This window comes from Amyelois transitella, chromosome 28 (genome assembly GCF_032362555.1).
Source record: "Amyelois transitella isolate CPQ chromosome 28, ilAmyTran1.1, whole genome shotgun sequence".
Classification (NCBI taxonomy): Eukaryota; Metazoa; Arthropoda; class Insecta; order Lepidoptera; family Pyralidae; genus Amyelois; species Amyelois transitella.
The window spans coordinates 526,396-547,570 of record NC_083531.1 but is presented as its reverse complement, the minus strand read 5'-3'; the positions used below and the strand labels follow the sequence as shown (position 1 = coordinate 547,570).

At 37.7% G+C, this 21,175-nt stretch overlaps 2 protein-coding genes across 3 annotated transcripts in view; both read left to right on the top strand.

Annotated features, from left to right (window-relative positions):
* Positions 1-4,598, top strand: part of LOC106138095 (uncharacterized) — a 30,761-nt gene extending 26,163 nt beyond the window's left edge. The window contains exon 5 of the mRNA XM_060952469.1: positions 389-4,598. Within this exon, the coding sequence (XP_060808452.1) occupies positions 389-3,336 (2,948 nt within the window). The 3' untranslated portion in view covers positions 3,337-4,598. The remainder of the gene's footprint in view (positions 1-388) is intronic.
* A 958-nt stretch (positions 4,599-5,556) lies between these two features.
* On the top strand, positions 5,557-20,714 carry LOC106138098 (zinc finger protein 425). 2 transcript variants are annotated; one of them, XM_060952470.1, is made up of 17 exons: positions 5,557-5,764; positions 5,966-6,079; positions 6,812-6,979; positions 8,034-8,156; positions 8,531-8,654; positions 10,748-10,832; positions 11,539-11,569; positions 12,296-12,424; positions 14,426-14,514; positions 14,648-14,770; positions 15,643-15,753; positions 16,983-17,103; positions 17,507-17,589; positions 18,051-18,168; positions 18,916-19,020; positions 20,057-20,188; positions 20,448-20,714. In XM_060952470.1, exons 1-17 carry the CDS (start codon positions 5,642-5,644, stop codon positions 20,538-20,540), a joined length of 1,872 nt encoding a protein of 623 aa, XP_060808453.1. In that variant the 5' UTR covers positions 5,557-5,641; the 3' UTR covers positions 20,541-20,714. The 2 variants fall into 2 exon arrangements, with proteins under 2 accessions (XP_060808453.1, XP_013194597.1); XM_013339143.2 differs by lacking the exon at positions 11,539-11,569 and having other exon boundaries at positions 10,748-10,863.
* The last annotated feature ends 461 nt before the right edge of the window (positions 20,715-21,175 follow it).

Genomic DNA, 21,175 nt, shown 5'->3' with positions numbered 1-21,175 from the left:
AAATCCGCTTGTTTTTAACATACAAACATAAATATAATCACGTCTATATCCCTTGCTGGGTAAACAGAGCCAACAGTCTCAAAGAGACAAGGCCACGTTCAGCTGTTTGGCTTAAAGATAGAATTGGGATGCAAATAGTGACAGGTTGCTAGCCCATCGCCTAAAAGAATCCCAAGTTTATAAGCCTATGCTTTAGTCCTCTTTTACGACATCCATGGGAAAGAGATGGAGTGGTCCTATCCTTTTTTGATTGGTGCCGGTAACCACACGGCACTTGTTTTTTACGTCTTATCGAATCTTAATAATACTTCTAAAGAAAAGTTATCAATGACTTCTTAGAGGAAGTTTCGGACAGAAGCAAAATGTTAATTCAACTTCTTCTTTACAGTTCCAGATTTCCAACTACCGGCACCAGTGTACGGAGTACCAGACCTGCAGGAAACACCGCCAGGCGCCTATGGTCCACCTTCACCAGTCGTCTTCCCCAGCCAATCTTACGAAGGCCCTCCACCTCCAGTCTCCAAGCCAAAACCTGTATATGGACCTCCAAAAATCTACGGGCCACCAAAGCAAACATATGGCCCGCCCAAACCGATCTATGGTCCACCAAAGAAGACTTATGGACCTCCAAAATTTAGTCTTCCTAAGCCCGTATACGGAGCACCGTTCAAACCGCCAAAGATAAGCTTCCCAAAACCAATTTATGGGGTACCTAAGCCGGTATATGGGCCACCTAAACAAGTTTATGGACCACCAAAGCCGATATATGGAACTCCTTTGCTGAATGTGCCAAATCTGCCTAATATACCAAACCTACCGATAGCTGAACTTCCTCCAGTATCAACTAGTATAGGCAGCATCAGTTCTAACATTGATCTTGGCTTCAACTTACCGGCTCCAATCTATGGAACCCCAATTCCATCTTTACCATTGGATTTGAAACCCAACTTCCCTGTGCCGGCAGAAACTTATGGACCACCTGGACATCCTGTTGGCCCCATAGGTCCTAACGATCAAGTCGTAGTTCATGATAGTAATGTTGGACATTATGGGCCGCCCCAACCAGACCCAAATCCTCGGCCACCACACCCAGGCATTCCAGCGCCCCCAACACCACCTCACGTATTGTACGATGGTTGGAAGCCAATACCAGGGATCTCCAAACCATTGATTGAACATGTGGAACAAAACATTGGTGATCAGTACGGACCGCCGCCGCCTCTACCGCAAGCGCAAGATATACATGTAAATCTAGACGGTCAATCTTTGCCAGATGCCCATCAACATCAATCTTTCAGTGGTGGTTCTGCTCAAATAACCACTGGTTACTCTAGTGTTCATCAAGATGCTTTAGCGAATATTGATATAAATGCTATTGTTGGAGGAGATTCTAACCACATCGACCAATCTAAAACAGTATATGAAGCGCATTATACGGAACCTGCTAATCCTCAAGAAGATTTAGCTTTTATCCAGAGTTCGATACCATCCGGACTAGCGATTCCTTCAGGACTTGAAAAGCCAATAGATACTTATTCAGCTCCACCTGTAGAGTCACTGTCCAATGGTCCGTACCCAGCGTCGATAAGACAACAAGGAGCTAAAGGTCTTTTACCTCCATCAGGAATCTACGGAGTTCCACCTGGAAGTCACTATGGGGCTCCTCCAAAGCCTCTTCCTCATAATCTACCAATCCCTTATGGCAGTCACTCTGGTGGTGGCCATTCCGGTGGTAGCACTCCAAGGCACCCTATCAAATTCAGAGAAGGAGTGCCAGACGGTCTTCTTCAACATGTAGGAAAGGTCACACGCCATAAAGATATCCATACAATAGATCACATTAATCAAGGGCCTCAGTACTTGCCACCACCAATCCGAGACGTTAAAGACGTGGCTCATCAAACAGGAAATAGTGGTATTGGCAGTCTTGCATTGTCTATCGAACCGACAAACTTATACAGCTTACCGCATGCAGGAAATCCCATTAACTTCAACGTGCAGCAACCCAGCAGCACATATGGTTCGCCTATCGATTCTTACTCAGTGCCTTTGCATACAGTTGGAGATCATACAGCCTTAGGTTCTAACACCAATTCTGTAACAGCTACGCTCGATGGTACTATTCTTGCCAATTTGTCTAATTTGGAAGCTGCTGCTATTCTAAAACACTGCCCCTATCACGAGGCTATTCTTAAAGCTGCCAAATATGGTAGCAAAATACCATCAGAATTGGCTTCCAGCTATGTAGCCAGTTTGAGTTCTTTAGGATCAACTCTGTCAAAAAATCAACAAACTTTAATTTCACCACAGAACGCTTTTAACACTCCTGCACCTGGTAGCGAAAGTGTATCCTACAATGCTAAAGACTTAGCCACCGCATCACATACATTAGTACAGACAATCCTACCAAACAATGACGCTAAGAAAGAAAAGAACGAAAAAGTTATTACACATAAAGCAAAGGCGATGAAAGATAAGCATAACATCAAAGACGATAGACTTAAATTTGTCTCAGAGCAAATTCAACAAACGTCTGAAAAAATCAAAAGCCTGAGTGAAGAAGCTAAACTGCTGCAACAAAAGATCGTTACAACAAACCAAAACATACATCAAGTGAACAGCCATGTGCAACATTATAATCAAGAAATACCCGTGAAAGGAAAACATGGAAGTTATTCAATCCAGATCCAATCAGCCGATGGATCTGGAGGTAAGGCTGGTCCACCGTCAATCCCTCATGAACAATTACTATCAGAAGGATTGTTACAAAGTATTCTCCAAGCTATTGAACAGCCTTCATCAAATCCTGGACCACAAATTCAGACTGCCAAAGTTCACTCCCACAACAACTTCCATAGCCACAATAACTTCCGAACTCAAGGTAACTTCCAAGCAAGTTCATCGGACTTTAGTAATATAGGTGATTTCGGAGGTCTCACTCTGCCAGCTGGCTACGAACCAATCGATAGGACAAAAGAAAAAAATAAAAAGACAGACCAAGAGGTTCAGAGTTCAAATAAAGACATCAAATCGATCTTACACAGGGAAATAATTCATAAACACAGAGGCGATATTCCAGAGTGTGATTTGAGGTCTGAGAATTCTGTGAAACACTCAGTTATTCTCCCACCTCCTAAAATAGAAAATATAGAGCCAGTAGACGAAATAGATGATAATGACGTCGCTATATTCTTTGGAGATAGTGCTCCTAAGAATGAAGCGACCGAAAAGAATGAGCCAGTGACCGAAATATCTGTAGCCACTAGTATAAGTGAGAATGTAGATCAATATGGTAGTAAAAAGTCTGAATTTGGGGACAAAATAGTTAAGTCGTGAGCATTTAGTTGTGCGATAGATTCTAGTCTGTTTTTACCAGTGAGCTGTAGTTGACATAAGTAAAACAAACAAAATGTATTGCCAAAGGATATAACACCTACACCACCGTTTAAAATTACTTTGAACATGTGATTGTCAAATCAGGGATACTGCACATTTGCATGGTTTAAAAAAAATATTGTCAAATTTATTTATCAAAAAATTTATATGATTTGCTCAAAATAACACTATCGTAGTAAAAACGCTCACTGGCGCCATTTCGGTAATCTAAGCCATCAGATGCTTGAGACGTATGCATTTGCTAAATTCTACGTCTAGACTTCAACCGGATATTGTAGTTTAAGCAGTCATTATTAAGATTTTCTAGTAAAAATTGGCACTGAGTAATGAATTTTTGGTTTTAGTTAATACCAAACATTTTTCAATACTATTAAAATCAGTGTCATTTTTTATTTACAGACTGTTATTTAGTTAGACTCAATGTTTTGTGGCGACAATATTTATTCATTTCTCCCAATAAAGATTCGTATTTATTATGAACAATCAGTAAATGCAAGAACTTATTGTTTGCAGTATTTATTCTACATCGCCCTTTATTTAGCGAGTCTGTAATAAGTAAGAACTATAATTTGAACTGGACCCACAGTTCGTTAGATCTAAGATTTTAGATCTTTCTGCACTAACCTGAGTACAGTTCAAATATTTTAAATTAGTTACCCCAGCAATTGAAGTCGTTCTGAGCTGTAGTATCACACAATTTTTCAACTTTTGATAGTGACCTTATTTGAAACCACATTCAGTCAACTGCATAGTTGACCATTATCCAAGGTAGAGTGCGAGATCAGAGTCGCTACGTAAAAAAACCTGACTTACCTACTTCAGCACCATACAGAAGGAACCATATGGAGAGCACGAAAACGGAACTAACACCAAGTGTTGTATTTTTTAGACGTATACAAAACGAAATGGAATCCGGTTTATTTTATAAACACAGTTGGAACAGCGTCCTAAAGTTAGTATCTTAATCGTATTTTAGAAAGTCAAGTTAACACTAAGATGTGTGCGAGTAACTTTTCCTTGAACTTTCTTTTGCTGGGGTATAAATTATGATAATGTTATTTATAATATTAACCATAGTATATAAGCGTTCGTAGTATTCGGTGTTATTTATTTGATTCGAACGAATTAGTCGATATAGTATGTACTGTTTTGTACAATATTTTGTTATTTAAGATTTGAATAAATTGTACAGTTATTTATGATTTTGTTTGTTTTATTTTTTACTTGTACGTTGGACTACGAACCAAAAAACTAAAGAGAAGTAGTAAAAGATCCATGGTTCGAAATTCAAATATCAAATACCCTAAATGTTTATCTTAACTGACGACGAGCTGTACGTACACACTTAACACTTATATCCCTTACGGGATAGACCATGGGTAGACTTGTCAGGCATAGGCTAGAAATGATCTGAAAACAAAGTTTAGCCAAACCAATTAATATAATATTTAAAGCAACAGGACTATGCAAATTAAATGATAGTTAATCATCTTGAAACAATTATTGAACTATAACTTAAATCTCATCTACATCTATGTAAATTCTTTTAAAAAATAATATTTCTATGATCTATATCACATACTACATATAATCACGTCTCCATCTCTTACGGGATATACAGAGCCAACAATATTTTGAAAAAGCTATGGCCACTTTCAGCTTTTAGCAGCTTAATGTGGAATTGAAATTAAAATTGTGACTTATATTTTCTAAGTGTGAAGCGCGAAAAAACTTGACAAATTATATGTGACATAGTGCCGTTTCGGTCTCCCCGACGCCCCTCCACAGTCTAGGAGGCCTACCACTTCACCTTTAGACTATCAGCACTCACCAAGTTAAGTAACTCGCTATACCTTAGCGGCTACCTGCTGGATCTAGTGTCTATAGCTAAAACTACGACCTCTTTTAACTTGTAAAAGTAATCCAAATCAAGACTCTCTTTTACATATATTTTTTAATCAACTCTCATTTCCCTAACCTACGGCGGTTTACTAAATCGTCACACTTATGAACAAAATTGTATTATAGTACTTATGTATGAATTACTATTTAAACTCTTGTAATGGATTACAAACAATCGATAGTCGAGTAAACTTTATGACATTAGTTGGTGTTTATACAGCCCTAGTAAACATTTCAAACAACGAAACAAAATGTCAAAATAATTTAGGTATGTTTTGAGACTGAGCTCTACAAAATATTTATAAATTAAAATGTTTTTATCTTTTAATTAAACAAAATAAGCATGGAAACCGTCAGCTCAGTTTCTTTGGGTAGCATCTGTGAAGGCTGTTTGAGTGTTGATCGAAAACTAACGCCAATTATCGGAGAAGAAAGTGATGGCTTCCACTGGATTTTAGAATCTCTCGTAAGTTTTTAAATAAGGAATGCGAAGAAGACTTTCCTTTTGTTTATTTTTATTCACTAGTGTTCTATCTGCGTCTTTATTATTTTCGAAAATCCTACTTAATATAGAATTACATTCTTTTTGAATTCTATTAACCACTTCTAATATTAAATCTTATCTGCTAGCTCCTCTTATTATAGTTTCCCTTGTTTTCTTAATTAGGATCATGTGAGCCACACAATATTATTGTGCTGGGAGTGTGCTGCTATGTTGAGGAGAACATTGAGGTTTAGGGAACAAGTAAAGAATGCTCGAGACAGTCTTGTCCGGTATATGGTAAGTATAGATTTAAATTACTAGTACAAGAATACTATGCTAATAAGAGACCTTGTTAAAAAGATATATATATATTATATATATATTATCATCAGAATGTAGCCCCATAGCACACATAATGAAAGAGTTTCGTAAGAAAAAACACTTTAAGAAAAAATTGATCTCAGAAGTAACCGAAGAGAACTATATAAGGATGACCTGTTCATACCAAATGTAAATAGTGAAATTTTCAACAAAAATGATTTTATTAACGGCATTAAAATATTTAACCATTTACCTGCAGAAATTAAAAGTATATATAATACTCTTTTATTTAAAAAATAAATTAAAAGCTTGGTTATTAAATAATGTTTTTTTATAATTTGGTTGAATATTTTGACCATTGCACAAATTAAACATAAAAATTTAGATGTAGGTATAAACAATATTCTATGTTATTGGTTTTTTTAGAAAAAGTTCTATGTCTGTATTATTTTATACATATATGTTAGTATTTTCAATACTAAAAAATATTGCATGCCTGAAGGGGCAAACTGTTGATACTGTTAAATGTAATTCCATCTATATGTCTACACAGTTAATATTTTGAGTTTGAGTTTGAAAAAAAAATTCAGTTTTTTGCCTTAGTTCACATCATAATAAAAAGCAAAACAGTGCAACATTTTTTCATTGAAAATTTGTAAGTAAAAAATTGAGTTTATAACCCACTTAAGACATTATTTTGTTTTTCAGCTACATCAGACTATCTTAACTTCTCTTTCATGTCTAGGCATGACTAAAAATGACATCACACTTAACATAATATACAATCCTGAACAGCTGGTATCTCATACAGAAGAGAGCAAAGCAGTAAAATATAGTGTTAAAGAAAAAAGGAGAAATACACAGAAGAATGTACAGGTAATATAACAAACTAGCTGTGCCCGCGACTTCGTCCGCGTGGAATAGTTATTTTGGGCATCATATTTATTTTTGCAAACATCCTCCTCAGGCGGTCCGGCAGTCACGCGTATTAGAAAGAACGCTGGTTCGCCGTATTAAATGTTTCGCTGCAAATTGCTTATAACGACTATATCTCAAATCCTATTCGTCTGATTTATATACTGTAAATGGCAATATTAGTCTACATGAAATGCCGAAAGTAATAAACATATTTATTTGGATAAGGATTAATACTGAATTAAAGAAAATTGGTTTCAAAATAACTTATGTTTATAATGAAAAAATAATCTTAAAAAATGAACATAAAAGTGGTTATTGTAAATAAACCTTAAGAGATAGATATATGCTCTCGCGGACTTTTTTGTGGCAAAAAATGAGTACTTCACATCTTTAGTACATTGTTTTACTATATCTTTGTTGGTTTGCGCAGCGTTCGTGTGGAAAGCTCGCAGATGGCCGACTCATTCAACTTTCACCTGCATTGTTGACGTTTCCCGTAGGAAATCCAGGATAAAATGTAGCCTATAGCCTTCCTCGATAAATAGACTATCTAACAGTGAAAGAATTATTCAAATCGGTTCAGTAGTTTCTGAGATTAGCGCGTTTAAACAAACAAACAAACAAAACAAACTCTTCAGCTTTATAATATTAGTATAGATGTATACGGGTCAAATTACACAGATTGAGTTAGCCTCGAAGTAAGTTCAAGACTTCTGTTTTGAGAAACTTACTCAACAATACTATGTTTAACGATAAATATATAGATAAAATTCAGCCAATAGTCTTGAAAAGACTGAAAAGATTCATTCAGCTGTATGGGGTAATGATGGAATTGTGTTTCAAAAACTGACAGAGTGCTAGCCTACAATCCTACAAAAAGTGTTCTTAGTTTATTGTCCTTTCCCTTAGTCGCCATTCACGACATCCATGTGTGTATGTATGGAGTGGTCTTAATCTTAAGTACCGGGAATCACACGGCTAGTATTAATTACTATAAAATGATTAATTTCAGACGAACAATGATCATACTACAGAACCAGTTGCATTCATAAAAATAGAGGAGAAAAATGATTATGATGATGATATATTTGATGACCCGGTGACCGGAGAAGCGGTCAACGATAAGGATGTAAAGGTAGTGTATTCACTTCTTTAAATGTTTATTTGTAACATTACTGAAGCCTTAAAGGATTGAAAGCCTAATTCTTGAAGTAGGTATAATGTATCTAATTTTTCTTTTGTTTTTGGTGTTTTGCAAATATTTTAGTCAAGCCTTCTTGCTTCATAATTCTTTTGGTCTATACAAATTCATTAATCTTCTTAAGCAGGATCATGAGCATTTCTCAATTCTAACATTAAGACAAATAGCTGAATATGGCATATCAGTCTCTTCAAGACTGTTGGCTTTGTCTACCCCGCAAGGGATAAAAACGTGATTATAATATGTAGGTATCAGTATTTCCGAAACAAACCAAGATACACTTTTTATTTTATTTTTTTGTTTTACAGGCTGTATTAAAATCAGACTCTGACCACGTGCCAGTGAAACGGAGAAAGAGACGGAAAACAAAAGAGTATAGTTTCGACGAATCCGACGATGAACCGTTGAAGAAGAAGGCAGAAGGAAAGAGAGGTAAGATTTAACATCCCTTATATTTTATGAGACAATTGGTCTTACCGCAGATAAGTAAAGCCCTTTCTAAGTTATGTATGAATACATACATACATACATACATATAATCACATCCATATCCCTTGCGGGGTAGACAGAGCCAACAGTCTTAAAAAGACTGATAGGACATGTTTAGCTGTTTGGCTTAATGATAGAATTGAGATACAAATAGTGACAGGTTGCTAGTCTGTCGCCTAAAAGAAGAATCCCAAGTTTATAAGCCTATCCCTCAGTCGCCTTTAACGACATCCATGGGAAAGAGATAGAGTGGTCCTATACTTTCTTTAAGAATTTTATCCGATCAAATGGGGTGGCACATAGAAAATGTAATACATTTCATTTTCACACGTCACACCCTCTCTCTGTCTGAGTGGTCCTATTAAATAAATAAATAAATATATACAGGACAAATTACACTGATTGAGTTAGCCTCGAAGTAAGTTCTTTGAGACTTGTTTTACGAGATACTAACTGAACGTTACTATATTTTATAATAAATACTTATATAGATAAACATCTAAGACCCAGGCCAATTAGAAAAAGTTCTTTTCTCATCATGCCCTGGCCGGGATTCGAACCAGGGACAGATGTCACAGACAAGCGTACTACCGCTGCGCCACAGAGGCCGTCAATTCTTTCTTTTCCAATGGTGCCGGGAACCACACGGCACATGTAGTGTGACGACACAAGCCCTCAATAAATCTACGTAACCTTATACCTATGTGACGTATTAGTTCATTGACTGTTACAAACTAGATTAAGAGATCTAGATAAACAACCTGCGTAGCACCTCCACCACCATTCTATGTTCTATTTAAAATATGTATATAACTTGTTTAATCTATACTAATATTATAAAGCTGACGAGTTTGTTTCTTTGTTTGAACGCGCTAATCTCAGGAACTACTGGTTCGAATTGAATAATACTTCTTGTGTTGAATAGACCATTTATCGAGAAAGGCTTTAGGCAATTTATCATCACTCTGCAACTATTAGGAGCGAAGAAATAATGGAAAATGTGAAAAAAAAACGGGGAAAATTATTCCACCTTGAGGGTTTCAATGATGCCCAAAATAACTATTCCACGCGGACGAAGTCGCGGGCACAGCTAGTCTATAATAAAGTCAGTTACTGTTTGTCATCGAACCTATAACTTCCTAAGTAAGTAAGTAAGTAAATGCTTTATTGTTCACTAAAGGAGTACATTACAAATAAAAACAGTACAGTACAAAGGCGGGCTTATCCCTAAGTGGGATCTCTTCCAGCCAACCTGACAATAAGAGGATCACATACAAAATCCTGGTTGTTTTATTGTGAACACCCCCTTATTATATCATACACATATTCGCGTGAAACTCCCTCAGGTATATCAAAAGAGAGGCGTTGTGGAGAACGCTCGCGTGTCGTACAAACTAGGTTAAGAGATTTTATTTTATTTTATTTTAAAATAAATATATACTATAAACAACCTACGTAGCTCCTCAACTACCATTCTATGTTCTATTTAAAATATGTATATAAACTTGTTTATTCTATAATTAAGTCAGTTACTGTTTGTCATCGAACATATAACAAAATTCAAATTCAAAATTTTTATTCATTACTATAGGATACTATATATCGCTTAATAATTGTCAAAACGTATGGTTTAACAATATTGGTTGACGTCAAATAAATTACTTAAAACTAAGTTTACTGCCGCTTCCAAGGCGTCAGTGCAGAAGAAGCGGTAACAAACTGCACTGCAGCATTTTCTTCAACAAAGTCAACTTCACAATATCAATTAAACTTAGAATAGAATGTGGACGACTAACTTCCTGGTTGTTTCATTGTGAACACACCCTTATTACATCATACACACTGTGAGGTTCGGATGTAGGGTGGCTATTTGATACAACGAGTGTTGAGTTAATACTGACATTTATTCAATAGCCTCGTCTTATAAATAGGTTTCAAACATAATCTTAGCTCCACTACATCTCCTTCCCAAGGAGAAATTAAAATAAAAAAATAAGATTTATTTTAATTTTAAATTCGCGTGGTACCTCCCACAGGTATATCAAAAGAGCGGCCGGCGGGCGTGGTGGAGAACGCTCGCGTGTCGCGAATGCTGAGTCAGCTCAACGTACGCCCGGGGCAGTTGGAGATGGTGCTGCTCAGCTGGGAGCAGGTCGTATTGTTTGTTGTTTGTTTGTTTGTAATATCTTTAATGTGCCGTGTGGTTCCCGGCAGTGCCGTGTGGTTCCCGGCAGTGCCGTGTGGTTCCCGGCATTGCCGTGTGGTTCCCGGCAGTGCCGTGTGGTTAACAGCACCATTAGAAAAAAAGAATAGGACCACTCCGTCTCGTTCCCATGGATTTCGTAAAAGGCGACTAAGGGATAGGCTTACAAACTTGGGATTCTTTTTTAGGCTGCGGATGGTGCTGCTCAGCTGGGAGCAGGTCGTATTGTTTGTTTGTTTGTTTGTAATATCTTTAATGTCGAATATCCTTTGACGGCCTCTATGGCGCAGCGGCAGTACGCTTGTCTGTGACACCGGAGGTCCCGGGTTCGAATCCCGGCCAGGGCATGATGAGAAAAGAACTTTTTCTGATTGGCCTGGGTCTTGGATGTTTATCTATATAAGTATTTATTATAAAATATAGTATCGTTGAGTTAGTGTCTCGTATCACAAGTTTCGAACTTACTTCGAGGCTAACTCAATCTGTGTAATTTGTCCCGTAGGTAAAAAAAAAAAAGGTAAGGTAGGTAAAAAAAAATGTGCCGTGTGGTTCCCGGCCAATATATAAAGAATAGGACCACTCATTTCGTAAAAGACGACTAACAAACTTGGGATTCTTTTTTAGGCTGCAGATGGTGCTGCTCAGCTGGGAGCAGGTCGTATTGATGTTGTTTGTAATATCTTTGTGTAATATCTTTAATGTGCCGTGTGGTTCCCGGCACCAATAAATAAAGAATAGGACCACTCCGTCTCGTTCCCATGGATTTCGTAAAAGGCGACTAAGGGATGGGCTTACAAACTTGGGATTCTTTTTTAGGCTGCAGATGGTGATGCTCAGCTGGGAGCAGGTCGTATTGTTTGTTTGTTGGTAATATCTTTAATGTGCCGTGTGGTTCCCGGCCAATAAATAAAGAATAGGACCACTCCATCTCGTTCCCATGGATTTCGTAAAAGGCGACTAAGGGATATGCTTATAAAAACAAACTAGTTCAGAATGTTCAATGTAAGTTTTAACAATTGTTACCTGTTCTCTTGTTTGTACGTACACTAGTAATAAAAAAAGATTATTTCTTTGTTTTGTAACGAATAAACTCGAAAACTACTGGACTGATTTTAACGAAATTTGGCACAGATGTATAGCATAGCAAACATACACCTTCGTCCGAAGGTGAAGTTACGAAGGCTACTGTTTTTTTCTCAAATTTTCCACGGGAGCGAAGACCAGTGCAATATCTACATACATACATATAATCACGTCTATATCCCTTGCGAGGTAGACAGAGCCTACAGTCTTGTAAAGACTGATAGGCCACGTTCAGCTATTTGGCTTTAAGATAGGATATCAATATCTACTACAATGAATATAAAACAAAAAATTACAGATAGAAGAGGAGAGGAAGAAGGCCTTGTCCAGCGAGAAGTTCACCCGGCACGAGTTCCGCTGCGACGACTGCGCGCTCGGCTTCAACCACCGCGTCAAGCTGGACGACCACATGCGGAGGCACGACCCGGTCAGTCAGTCAGTCGGCGTGGTGTCTGTTGAAGTTTATATTTTACTAGAGGCCGCCCGCGACTTCGTCCGCATGGAAACCCTATCAATCCCGCGGGAACTCTGGGATAAAAAGTAGCCTATGTGTTATTCTGGGTCTTCAGCTACCTACATACCAAATTTCATGGTAATCGGTTCAGTAGTTTTTGCGTGAAAGAGTAACAAACATCCATACATCCATACAAATTTTCGCCTTTATAATAGTAGTAGGATATAATAGTAGTAGGATTTACCTGACGGCCTCTGTGGCGGTAGTACGCTTGTCTGTGACACCGGAGGTCCCGGGTTCGATTCCCGGCCAGGGGTTAGAGAAAAGAACTTTTTCTGATTGGCCTGGCTCTTGGATGTTTGTCTATGTAAGTATTTATTATAAAATATAGTATCGTTGAGTTAGTATCACGTAACACAAGTCTCGAACTTACTTCGAGGCTAACTCAATCTGTGTAAACGTCGAAAATTTCACTCGGCACAAGTTCCGCTGCTATACTATAGCGTAGTGTGAAAAAAAAATGAAAATGAAAATATTTTATTAGTTTAACAAAGTGGTACAGTTTAACAAGTATTTGTGACCTATTACCTAAGTGAGAAACACTTGTATCAGAAAGCCAGGCTCTTCCTTAACAATGGTATTACAGTACCCAAAAACTTAATTCTAGTTACAAATGAGTAATGTGGATTACAACAAATGAATGAAAGGTATATATGTGCATGTCTCATTGTGCAATTATTTTACATATATTTTTTTATTTTTTTTAGTATCTATTTTAGTATCTATTAAAGTTTATATATTATCTCGTTACATCTATACTAATATTATATAGCTGAAGAGTTTGTTTGTTTGAACGTAGCGCGTTCTAGAACTACTGGTTCGAATTGAAAAATTATTTTTGTGTTGAATAGACCATATATCGAGGAAGGCTTTAGGTTATATAACTTCACGCTGCAAGTATTAAGAGCTAAGAAATAATGGAAAATGTGAAAAAAAAACGGGGGAAATTATTCATCCTTGAGGGCCTCAATGATGCCCAAAATAACTATTCCACGCGGACGAAGTCGCGGGCACAGCTAGTATGTAAATAATTTTCTCCTTTTTTTTTCACATTTTCCATTTTTTCTTCGCCATTAATAGTTGCAGCGTGATGTTGTATAGCCTAAAGCCTTCCTCGATAAAATGGTCTATTCAACACAAAAGGAATTTTTCAATTCGAACCAGTATAGTTCCTGAGATTAGCGCGTTCAAACAAACAAATAAAAAAACAAACTCTTCAGCTTTATAATATTAGTAGGTATAGATATGTAAATGCGATAGTAAGTTCGTTTGTTTGTTTCCTCTTCACGGGGTATATACCTGATTAATATATAATTAAGAGTCTGAAGAAGGACATAGGGTACCTTGCATCCCGGTGAAAACTATAATTCCCGTGGGATTTGCTAAAAACTTGTATTTTTAACCTGTAACCTAATTTCGTCGTTTTTTGTAATAGATGGCAATAAAACACGCGGGCGAAGCTGCGGGTGAAAGCTAGTCTAGTATTAATTTAATCGCCTGTCAATACTAAAAAACTTGAAATTCACATTTATTTTACCAATATTATGGTAAGTAATTCGTAGACATTGGCAACACTGGGGCTTAAAAAAAGTGCTGAGATACGTGAGCATTCATAACCGACTTCATGCCTCGGTGCGCCACAGAATATAACTTGAACCATAACTTCTAAATAAATAATCGGCGCGACTAGTTTCCATGTTAGATTCAATAAGTGATACCTTGTATCCAATTTTGAAAATAAATCTATTCTATTCTATTCCGTCAATTTTTTTTCTTCTTGGGTGTACACACAAATACCTAATAATTACGTCGTAAATATACGATGTTGGAAATCCCAAAAGGCCATGTTCGACTGTATCGGTATATGATGGAATTGAGACTCATGCGTTTTTTTTTTAAATTTATATTTTTCAGGCAAACGGCACTATAAGCTGTTCGGTGTGCAACATCCGTTGTAAGGACGCGCATGCGCTGTGCTCGCATCGGAGGAGGCATCGAGTTAGGTAATTGTTATAAACGACTTGATAACGATGTTATGTGTTCGATCCGTATACATATTATGCTGCGCCACAGAGGCCGAGATTTATTGAGGGCTTGTGACGTCACACTACAGTATGTATGTGCGTACGCCGGCAGGTGGCGCTGCTGCAGCTGCGGAGCCTTGTTCTCGCGCGCGGGCGTGGCGGCGGACCACGCGGCGCGCGCGCACGCCGCGCCGCCGCCCGACCACCGCTGCCGCGTCTGCCACCACGTGGAGACGTGAGTGTTCTCATTTTGAATTGTATTTGTTGAAATTTTTTAATGTGACCGGCCAGTTTTATTGTTAGGTTTGTTATTGGGTGTAGTGTAGATATATGAGTGTTCTGATTTTGAATTGGGTTTGTTGGAATTCTTGAATGTGATTAACCAGTTTTATAGCTAGGTTGTTAATGTGTGCGAATATTGGAGAGTGTTCTGATTTTAAATTTTTATTTATTGAAATTCTTGAATGTGATCAGCCAGTTTTATAGCTAGGTTGTTAATGGCTGCGAATATATGAGAGTGTTCTGATTTAAATTGTGTTTGTTGAAATTCTTGAATGTGACAAGCCAACTAGAAGCCGCCTGTCACTTCGTCCGCATGGAAACCCTATCAATCCCGCGGGAATTCCGGGATAAAAAGTAGCCTATATGTTATTCTGGGTCTTCAGCTACCTACATACCAAATTTCATCGTAATCGGTTCAGTAGTTTTTGCGTGAAAGAGTAACAAACATCCATACTGACATCCTGACATACTCACAAACTTTCGCATTTATAGGACAATCCTACTAATATTATAAACGCGATCTACTAGGTCCATATATTAGACTTGGGAGTGTTCTGATTTTTTTATTTGTTGAAATTCTTGATTGTGATTAGCCAGTTGTATAGCTAAATGTTATTTGGTGCGAATATATTTGTTTAAACTCTTGAATGTTACAAGTCAGTTTCGATTCCCGGCCAGGGCATGATGAGAAACGATTTTTTTCTGATTGGCCTGGGACTTGGATGTTTATCTTTATAAATATTTATTAAAAAAATATAGGGTATACTTCGAGGCTTCACTGTAATTTTTCCCTCAGGTATATATTTATTTATATATTATTTACAGAACACTAGGAAAACTCCGCATCCACATGAAAAAAACCCACTCGGAACGACAGAACTGCGAGCATTGCGGGAAAAGTTTCAGGGACAAAAGCTCGCTGAAGACACATCTGTTGTAAGTACATACATACGTACATATGGTCACGTCTATATCCGTACGGGTAGACAGAGCCAACAGTCTGAATGGCCACGTTCAGCTGTTTGCCTTAATGATAGAATTGAGATTCAAGTTGTTGAGTGACAGGTTGCTAGCCATCGCCTAAATAAGAATCCCAAGTTTGTAAGCCTATCCCTTAGTCGCCTTTTACGACATTCATGGAAAAGAGATGGAGTGGTCCTATTCTATTTTGTATTGGTGCCGGGAACCACACGGTAAGTACACGCCGTGTTATTGATCTATTTGCATAGATGCATCTTCCTCCTGACGTCATTCATTTAAAAATATCTTTAACCCGCAGCATCGCCCGCGCTAATTATAAATTTAACGACATCTAATAAAAAAGACGACAAAATTAACAACACCTACAAAAAGCATCAAATTAAACGCTACCTACAAAAAGCTATGCTAATAGGTTTTATAGACATACATACATACATAAAAACACGCCTCTTTCTCGGAGTGGTAGGCAGAGACTACATCTTTCCACCTGCCACGATCTGTGCATACTTACTTCGCTTCATCCACATTCATATCTCTCTTCATGCAAGCTCGTCGGTTTCGGGTATTCTTGACCTGTCCTTTTGCTAGAACGTCCCCGATAAATTTTTTCGGCCTTTGTGGCGCAACGGTAGTACGCTTGTCTGTGACACCGGAGGTCCCGGGTTCGCATCCCGGCCAGGGCATGATGAGAAACGAACTTTTTCTGATTGGCCTGGGTCTTGGATGTTTATCTATATAAGTATTTATTATAGTGCCGCTAAGTGCCGTGTGGTTCCCGGCACCAATACGAAAAAGAATAGGACCACTCCATCTCTTTCCCATGGATGTCGTAAAAGGCGACTAAGGGATAGGCTTATAAAATTGCGATCCTTTTTTTTAGGCGATGGGCTTGCAACCTGTCACTATTTGGATCTCAATTCCATCATTAAGCAGAGCAGCTGAATGTGGCCATTCAGTCTTTTCGGGACTATTGGCTCTGTCTACCCCGCAAGGGATATAGATGTGACTATATGTATGTATGTATGTGTATTTATTATAAAATATAGTATCGTTGAGTTAGTATCTCGTAACACAAGTCTCGAACTTACTTCGAAGCTAACTCAGTCTGTGTAATTTGTCCCGTATATATTTATTTATTTTTAAAAAAAATGTGATATCTATATATAGATATTATTTTATTTCAGCATACACCGAGGGGAGAAAGATTACGCGTGTACTCACTGCGACAAGAAGTTCCTCTTCAAGAAGGCGTTAGAAGTGCATCTGGTGACGCACGACGCGCCGCAACACCTGTATTGTCATCAGGTTGGTTCAAATGTTGGTTTAGTGTGTTCAAATGTTGGTTTAGTGTGTTCAAATGTTGGTTAAGTGTGTTCAATTATTGGTTAAGTGTGTTCAAATGTTGGTTTAGTGTGTTCAAATGTTGGTTTAGTGTGTTCAATTATTGGTTAAGTGTGTTCAAATGTTGGTTTAGTGTGTTCAAATGTTGGTTTAGTGTGTTCAAATGTTGGTTTAGTGTGTTCAAATGCTAGTTTATTTGATTGTAAATGCTTTATTGGACATAACCAAATTTAGTATGGTGAAAGTTGATAATGAGACTGCATGAGAATAGAACCACTCCATATTTTTCCCCATGGATGTCGTAAATTGCGACTAAGGGATAGGCTTATAAACTTATTATGATATAGATGTGGTTTTTGTATTTCAGTGCGACGTGAACTTCAAGAATCAGATGTCTTACTACCAGCACATGCGATACAATCTGAAACACATAGACCCGGCGAACTTGAAGTGAGTATTTGAACTATATATAGTCCACATAATATATAGTCTTTGAGAGACTTATCTCTTGTCTACCTAAAGACGTGATCATATGTATGTATGCGGGTATCGCTTGCTTTATTAATTTTTATCGACCTACTTTTTCTTTATTTCTATCTCCCTCTCTCTTCCTGTCGTTTAGATGTATTTGATAATGGCACATACAGGAAATTTGCTAAAATAATAATATTGATGCGCTGGATTAAAAAGATGATTACATTTCCAAGGCGTTTAGGTATATTTTGTTCTTTATTTTAAATTACAATTTATGATTTCATTCATAACTCAGCGCGATTTATCATACGCGCTGTGATTGGCTCGACATTTGAATTGTCGCCATAGGCTCTTCGCTGCCATTGGTCGAGCGGGTCGTATTGTCACGTGTGATTGGCTAATGTCGTGTGACGTCACATATCTATGTACGTTTCCAGACACGCGTGCACGATATGCGGCAAACGTTTCGCGAAGTCGTCGCGGCTCAGCGAGCACCGCGACGCCGTGCACCTGAAGCGCACGCCCGTCGCGTGCGACCAGCCGCACTGCACGTTTGTAAGGCGGGCCGAGTGCTCTTGTATACAGTGGCGGATTTACTACTAGTGGCTGTATCAGGCTGAGTAGGCTGAAGACGAGGGCGGCGGGTTTGAGGGGGCGGCAAAATAATAATAAAAAAAAAATTTTCTTACAGAAATAAAAAAAATATATTTTTCTTACAGAAATAAAAAAAAATATATTTTTCTTACAGAAATAAAAAAAAATTAAGTTTTTTAATTATTAAATTTGACATTTGACCTCCACCTTATTTTCTTCGTTTTGAGCGGAAAAATTTGAACTGTCCACTGGCGGCAAATGTGTTAATCCGCCACTGGTGCTAACACCACACACTAACGCTAAGTCTCTCTCAGCGAGCACCGCGACACGCCCGTTATATTAGTGTAGATTAATTGTAAAAATATTGACCAGATAAATAGCTGATCTCCGATTGCGATTTAAAAAGTGAATTAATATGGGTAATTATTGCCAGCTCAATAGTTGGTACCTACAACAAAAGAGCGACGAAATAAATAGTGTTCTTTGGTTAGTTTGTTTGTAAACTCTTTGTTGCACAAAAAAATAATAATTCATACAGTTCTTAGAATTAATAATATGTACAGTGGCGGACTTATCTCAGTTGCGATTTCTTCCAGTCAACCAAATTAAAATAGGAATATCTTAATTAAAAAAGACAGCGCAGTTAGTCTGTAAGGTTTGTGTCTAAGGATCTCTGATGCCTTATATTAAAAAAAAAAATTCTTGCAGTCGTGTTCGTCTCGGCCGGTTCTGCGCACTCACCTCCGAATGGTGCACAGAAACGGTCGCTCTGTGAGGAACCACGTGTGTCATACATGTGGGAAGTCCTATACGGTGAGTCTATGCTAAGTGTAAAATAAAAATAAAAAAAAATTCTGGTCCGAAAATGCATACAAGTACTAAGTAGTAAATGACAAGGTCTTAAAAAGTATAAAAAGTCAATAATACTGAAACAGTAAAATAATTATTTAAAAAGAAAGTACATAATCTGTTATTTACATAATCGGGCGATAAAGAAAATCGGGAGGAGTAAAATTCGAATTTTATATCATTTTCTAAACGGAGTAACTTTTTTATCTGACCAGAAAAGAGAATACGCGTAGCAATCGCCGGTGCTGCCATGGCAAAATTTGCCGTGAACAGCGCTAAATTTGGCGCTTTTTTATCTTTTGATATAAGTTTTACTCAAATTACCTACTATAAATTTTATACAAATTTAACAGACTAGATTTTTTTTTCTTTCATAAATTCTTAAAAATTATTGGCACTTGCTTTTGGCAATACATACATACATACATACATAAAATCACGCCTCTTTCCCGGAGGGGTAGGCAGAGACTACCTCTTTCCACTTGCCACGATCTCTGCATACTTCTTTCGCTTCGTCCACATTCATAACTCTCTTTATACAAGCTCGGCGGTTTCGGGTAAAAGAAAGTACATAATCTGTTATTTACATAATCGGGCTTTTGGCAATCTGGTGCTTAATACGAGATACTTGCTTTAATAAATATATACATACATATAATCACGTCTTTATTCCTTAGTTAAGGCCACTTATAGCTGTACGGCTAAATGATAGGACTGAGATTCAAATAGTAACAGGTAGTTAGCCTATCGCTTAAAACAACAGTCTCAATTTTATAAGTTATTTCCTTAGTCGCCTTCTTAATACGAGATGTAGACGTTATTATATGTATATGCTAGCAACACGCCCCGACTTCGTACGAGTAGCATTTACACATATGAAGCATCCTCTTGAATCAAAATCTTTTGTGTAGTTTTAAAGATATAGACATACATACACATAGAGACAAACGCGGGAAGCGAATTCACTTTATACTATGTAGTGTTTTTATATTGATTGCAGACGAAGAAGATTCTGGAAGGCCACATCCGCAGCCACACGGGCGAGAGGCCGTTCTGCTGCGCTCTGTGCCCGGCCACCTTCGGCTACGACGCCGCGCTCTACAACCACAACAAACTGGTGCATCTTAAACAGGTCTACAGCTAGAGCATACATATGATCTCGTCTCTATCTCTTACGGTGAAGACAGAGCCAACAATCTCGCAAAGACTGGAAGTTCAGTTGAATGGCTTAATGACAGAATTGGGATTCAAATAGGGACAGGTTGTTAGCCCACCGTCTAAAGAAGACTTCTAAGTTTATTACCCTATTACTCCCTTAGTCGTTTTTTATAATGAATGTCTCGCACAAACCAAATTATTTTTTAATGTTATTTTATATTATTTACTTGCAGTCTACCCGCAACCGCGCCGTTCCTGCCACGGAGCCTTGGGCCCCAACAGATGCCCCGCGTCAACAGGAGAATATGGAAAGTGACGTCACGTGATTACAAGAAGCACAGTGACGGTGACAGGGTTGAAATCTCGAAAGGTCGCTAGATCAAATTCAATTGCAACTGATATGTTATATGTGAATTGGTGTAAATTATGTGTATATAATAATATGTTTTATTTTTTATCTGTATATTGTGAAATAAATGACGGAAATTTGTTGTTTTGAATCTCTTTTTTTCTATTGTCCTAGTCATTCCCAATTACATTTTAAGTTCTGGAGAGGAGCCAGCCTTTTGATTTGACCATGATCCTGGACTATGAAGTCAGAAATTTTTCAAGAAGCGACATCTAACCTCTGCAAGTGAATTTAACCCATCTTGAATCGTGGTAAAAGCTTGCACTAGATTCTAGTGCAAGCTTTTACCACTAAACCTTAGTGCCCGTTTAGGACATCCATGAGACAGAAATGAAAGTGGTCCTATTTTGAAGTACCATTAACCACACGGCCGTATGAAAGTTTCAAGTCGCCATTCTAGCATATACATACTTATGTATTGCCAGAGAAATTCTGTTCTAAAGAGAAAATAATTTTCCCACTTTGGTCGCCTGGATTGTTATGCATTATGTTTGACGTCGTTTAAACGCTCTGTTGGCCAGACTGTGGATGTATATAGTATTTATGAAATGA